The sequence below is a fragment of the Sesamum indicum genome, linkage group LG7 (genome assembly GCF_000512975.1).
Source record: "Sesamum indicum cultivar Zhongzhi No. 13 linkage group LG7, S_indicum_v1.0, whole genome shotgun sequence".
In the NCBI taxonomy this organism is placed as follows: Eukaryota; Viridiplantae; Streptophyta; class Magnoliopsida; order Lamiales; family Pedaliaceae; genus Sesamum; species Sesamum indicum.
In genome coordinates, this window is record NC_026151.1 from 2529629 (window position 1) to 2534382 (window position 4754).

At 38.8% G+C, this 4754-nt stretch overlaps 2 protein-coding genes and 1 non-coding gene across 4 annotated transcripts in view; all 3 read left to right on the forward strand.

The window, feature by feature from the left end:
- On the forward strand, positions 153–2472 carry LOC105165983 (adenosylhomocysteinase-like). Its single transcript, XM_011085147.2, has 2 exons — positions 153–977; positions 1461–2472. Exons 1-2 carry the CDS (start codon positions 267–269, stop codon positions 2205–2207), a joined length of 1458 nt encoding a protein of 485 aa, XP_011083449.1. The 5' UTR covers positions 153–266; the 3' UTR covers positions 2208–2472.
- Positions 3706–3777, forward strand: TRNAE-UUC. Its single transcript has one exon. It is a non-coding gene; the product is annotated as a tRNA-Glu (tRNA).
- The window catches only part of LOC105165984, a 2345-nt gene continuing 1464 nt past the window's right edge, over positions 3874–4754 (forward strand). Inside the window, exon 1 of one of the 2 annotated variants that reach the window (XM_011085149.2) lies at positions 3874–3977. Coding sequence is in view for 1 of the 2 variants with exons in the window: in XM_011085148.2 (XP_011083450.1) it covers positions 4219–4232 (14 nt within the window). In the remaining variant the exon portion in view is untranslated. Of the gene's footprint in view, positions 3978–4013; positions 4233–4754 lie in introns of those variants that run through there. The other variant, XM_011085148.2, reaches the window with a different exon arrangement.

The following is a 4754-nucleotide window of genomic DNA, read 5'->3' on the forward strand; positions in this document are numbered from 1 at the left end:
CTTTTTTTACTTGCTGTGTCAACAATTTTTTCTTAAACAAACTTCCCCCACCACAAGCTTTTACCAGATCTCAGATCCACCAAACCCTCCAAATCTCAGCCGTCCATACTTACCCTTTAAACCTATTTATATCCCTCTCCTCCCCTTTCTACGCTTGCCCCTTAGTTTGTGAACTCTACTCACTCAACAAATAAGGAAGAGAGCTTGAGCTGCAAATCTTTATCTTATACACAAACATCCCTGATTTTTCCTATACTTGCCAACCCATGGCGCTTCTTGTCGAGAAGACTACCTCCGGCCGCGAGTACAAGGTCAAGGACATGTCCCAGGCGGATTTCGGCCGTCTTGAGATCGAGCTCGCTGAGGTCGAAATGCCGGGACTCATGTCCTGCAGGACCGAGTTCGGGGCCTCCCAACCCTTCAAAGGCGCCAAGATCACTGGCAGCCTTCACATGACCATTCAGACCGCTGTCTTGATCGAAACCTTAACCGCCTTGGGCGCTGAGGTAAGATGGTGTTCTTGCAACATTTTCTCCACACAAGACCATGCCGCTGCTGCTATTGCTCGCGACAGCGCCGCAGTTTTCGCGTGGAAGGGTGAGACATTGCAGGAGTATTGGTGGTGCACTGAGCGGGCCCTCGATTGGGGCCCCGACGGTGGGCCCGATTTGATTGTGGACGACGGTGGTGATGCTACTTTGTTGATCCATGAGGGTGTGAAAGCTGAGGAGGAGTACGCCAAGTCCGGCAAGATGCCCGACCCCACTTCCACGGACAATGCTGAATTCCAGATTGTACTGACTATAATTAGAGATGGGTTGAAGGTTGATCCTAAGAAGTACACAAAGATGAAGGAAAGATTGGTTGGTGTTTCTGAGGAAACTACCACTGGTGTCAAGAGGTTGTACCAGATGCAGGCTAATGGCTCCCTGCTTTTCCCTGCAATTAATGTCAACGATTCTGTCACCAAGAGCAAGGTATAATTACATTCTCGTTTGTTTCTTTCATAGACCTGATCTTTGCATGTGACATTTATGAGGGAGTATGTTGCTATAGGTAGAAATTAGTTTTCTTTAATCTGATACTGTTAATGTTTTATTGGATTTTGCTTTTTTCTTTTAGTGATTCCTAGGATCTAACTTTGATTTTGCCAAATCTTGAAGCTTTACATCTCATCTCAATCTTGATTAGATCTTAGTTGGTGTTAGATGTTTACTTGTATTTGATATAATTGGCACATTGCAATTGATGCTATGAATCTGTTCTCTAGTCTATTTCGGCTTTATTGTTGTATAACCCGTTGTGGTGGTTGTGATGTCCTTGCTAATTATCTGATCAGATTATATACAAAAGAAATCAATATCAACCGAATATCATGGAATTGTTTGTAAAGTTTCAACTTTCTCTGTTGTATTTCTCTTTTTTGATGCTGATAATCTTGTCACGTTGTGGTTTACCAGTTTGATAACTTGTATGGGTGCCGCCACTCTCTGCCCGACGGACTGATGAGGGCCACTGATGTGATGATTGCTGGAAAGGTTGGTGTTGTTTGCGGTTATGGTGATGTTGGGAAGGGCTGTGCCGCTGCCTTGAAACAAGCAGGTGCCCGTGTGATTGTGACTGAGATTGATCCTATCTGCGCCCTTCAAGCCCTCATGGAAGGCTACCAAGTCCTCACCCTCGAGGATGTCCTCTCCGAAGCTGATATCTTTGTCACCACCACTGGTAACAAGGACATCATCATGGTTGGCCACATGAGGAAGATGAAGAATAACGCCATCATCTGCAATATTGGTCACTTTGACAACGAAATCGACATGCACGGTCTTGAGACCTACCCCGGTGTGAAGAGAATCACCATCAAGCCTCAAACCGACAGATGGGTGTTCCCAGACACAAAAACCGGCATCATTGTCTTGGCCGAGGGTCGTTTGATGAACTTGGGCTGTGCCACTGGCCACCCCAGTTTCGTCATGTCGTGCTCATTCACCAACCAAGTTATTGCCCAACTTGAGCTCTGGAATGAGAGGAAGTCGGGAAAATATGAGAAGAAGGTCTATGTGTTGCCTAAGCACCTTGATGAGAAGGTTGCCGCCCTCCACCTCGGCAAACTTGGTGCTAGGCTCACTAAGCTCTCCAAGGACCAGGCGGACTACATTAGCGTCCCGATTGAGGGTCCTTACAAGCCTCCTCACTACAGGTACTAAGGAGAAGCCAACATAAAACTAGGAAAACAATTTACTTTTAACAGCATTATTGTTTCTTCTGAATTACCTTAGGTATTCTTTAGGGTTCAGCATTTTGATGAGGACTAAGAATAAATTGAAGAGGGGATTTGAGTAGTCATCACATTTTTATTTTTGTGTATCATATTTGAGAGTATATGAAAAAAGTGTAGTTGCTGCGGCAAATGTATTGCTTTGGGCTTCATTATATTCTATAAAGTGATATTGCATTCAATTACAATTCCAAACTGTTGCAATATCATCACTTTCACATACTTCACATATATCTTTTCCGTCACTCATAGGGATGGTGCCAAACCCTGTTAAGTCGACAGGATTTTCGACCAACTTGTTCTTTTTAGTTTTATAATGCCTTTTGTTTATTTGCTAATTTTGTTTTGTTTCTTCATATATTTTATTCACTTTGTTTTATTTTAACTTTACTTATTTTTCAAAAAATAATTTAAGTTATATTATTTTAACTTTACTTATTTTTCAAAAAAAATATTTTTTTCAAATTCAGATTGTTTTATAACTATATATATATATATTACAAAATTTATATAAAATAAGAAAAACAAAACAAAAAATGTCGTCTTCCCCATGCTAGCTCCGCTTCCGGCCAGCATCCGCCACCTTGCCATGAATCTGGAAGATGAAGGTCGTCGACTAGATTGAGTGGCAATGGTGGCCTCAATGTGCAGATGTTCATTCTAGTTGCAGGTGCGACAATGAAGTTCCCTAGATACCCAAAGATTGGGCGACGACGCTGGTCACTGCCCACAGAAGCGACAACAGCTGTCTTAATTATATATATAGATATATAAGTTTACATATATATATATATACATATTGAAGATTAATAATTATCATTATAAGGACATAACAATTAACTTTTTAAAAAATTTAACGTTGTTAATCCTAATTAATGAAAGGGGAGAGTCTATTATAGAAGGGTTGGATGCAGGATGGAGTATGAAAGAAACTTAGTGGGGCAAAAGGCTAACGGGAGCTCGGAAATATGTGGAAATGAGGGTGTTGCATTTTGTTGTGCCAGGGACTCGTATTGCAATCGAATAATCTATATTAATATATATATATATATGTATATATACAATTTACTTCTCACTCACAATCAATAATTTATGACATTATAGCACCAAATTTAAAAAAAGAATTATATCCTTGAATATTTGTACAAATTCAATCTTTTAACCATTAATATATTATTATATTTATATTTTACTTCTACTGATTCATTTTTAATTATATATTAAAATTTGTATCATGTTTATCTAATTATACGTACACAAGTACTGCACAATGTGGTGATTAGTATTAAAAAGAAGACGACGACCTTATAATTTCATTCTGATGGATCAAATTATTAATCATTACATTTTCTTTTTTTTTTTCCTGTGAGAAAAAGAGTACTAATACTTTTTAAAATAAAATGAAATTGTCCTACGATCAACAAGCATCCGTTGTCGTCCAGCGGTTAGGATGTCTGGCTTTCACCCAGGAGACCCGGGTTCGATTCCCGGCAACGGAATTTTAGTACCTTTTTTTCCAAAAATACGAATCAATTTTTTTCCCAATTATTTGATGGTTTTCACTTTCCGGCCCATAAAGTTTTGGTCCTTACAAATTCGACCCCTCATTTCTACAAAATTTGATTGAAACCCTCGCGAGTGAGAGAAGTCTCTTTCTCCTTCCTTCTTTCTCCACTCGCCGTTTTCACCCTCAGAACAGGTCAGTTTTTTTCATCTGTTCTTCCCATCTTTCATTTCTGTATTACTCCAAAGCTACATTTTCTGCTGAAGTTGCAATTTCGTATCTCATAGTTTAACCCTTTTTCTCGAAAACAGAAGGGGAAATAATCTGATTAAAATCAAAGCTCCGTTTCACCTTTTTTTTTCTTTTTTTGTTTCTTTGCGATGTAAAACCCAGGAATTGGAAAGAACTGTTTTGCAGCTCGGATATTTTGTTCTTTATGCTAAATGATGAGTATGTACAATTTAGTTTGAAATTTCTGTATGGGTTTAATTCGTCTGGTATTGCTTATATGTAAATCCATGTTATTGCATGACCACAAAGATACTTACTTATTACCGAAATACTCGATTGTGAGGTTTTTAGTTCGCCAAAATGTCTGCAACTGGAACAGAGTATTTCAGAGCGATTTAGCTTTTTGGGTGTTTATCAATCTATAATTTGGATGCAGTCCGGGGATTGATGATTGAAATGTAGTAAAAGCAGTATGTAGTGGCTGACAACGAGCTTTCCCATAGGTTATTTTCAAGTAAAAGAACTTAAAAAGTGTGGAATTCTCTTTTTTGCTATTCAGTATTTTGAATTACATATAAGAGAACTAAAGTTACTTCTATTATGTTACACAAATGTGTTGTGAAGATTTCCTTTGTTGTTTATCAAGAAAGGCTGACTCAAACTATTGGCAGAAGTAAAGTAGAGATATAAGTTGGAGAATAGTTGTATCCGGACAAGAAGCAAAAGATGGAAAACTAATGG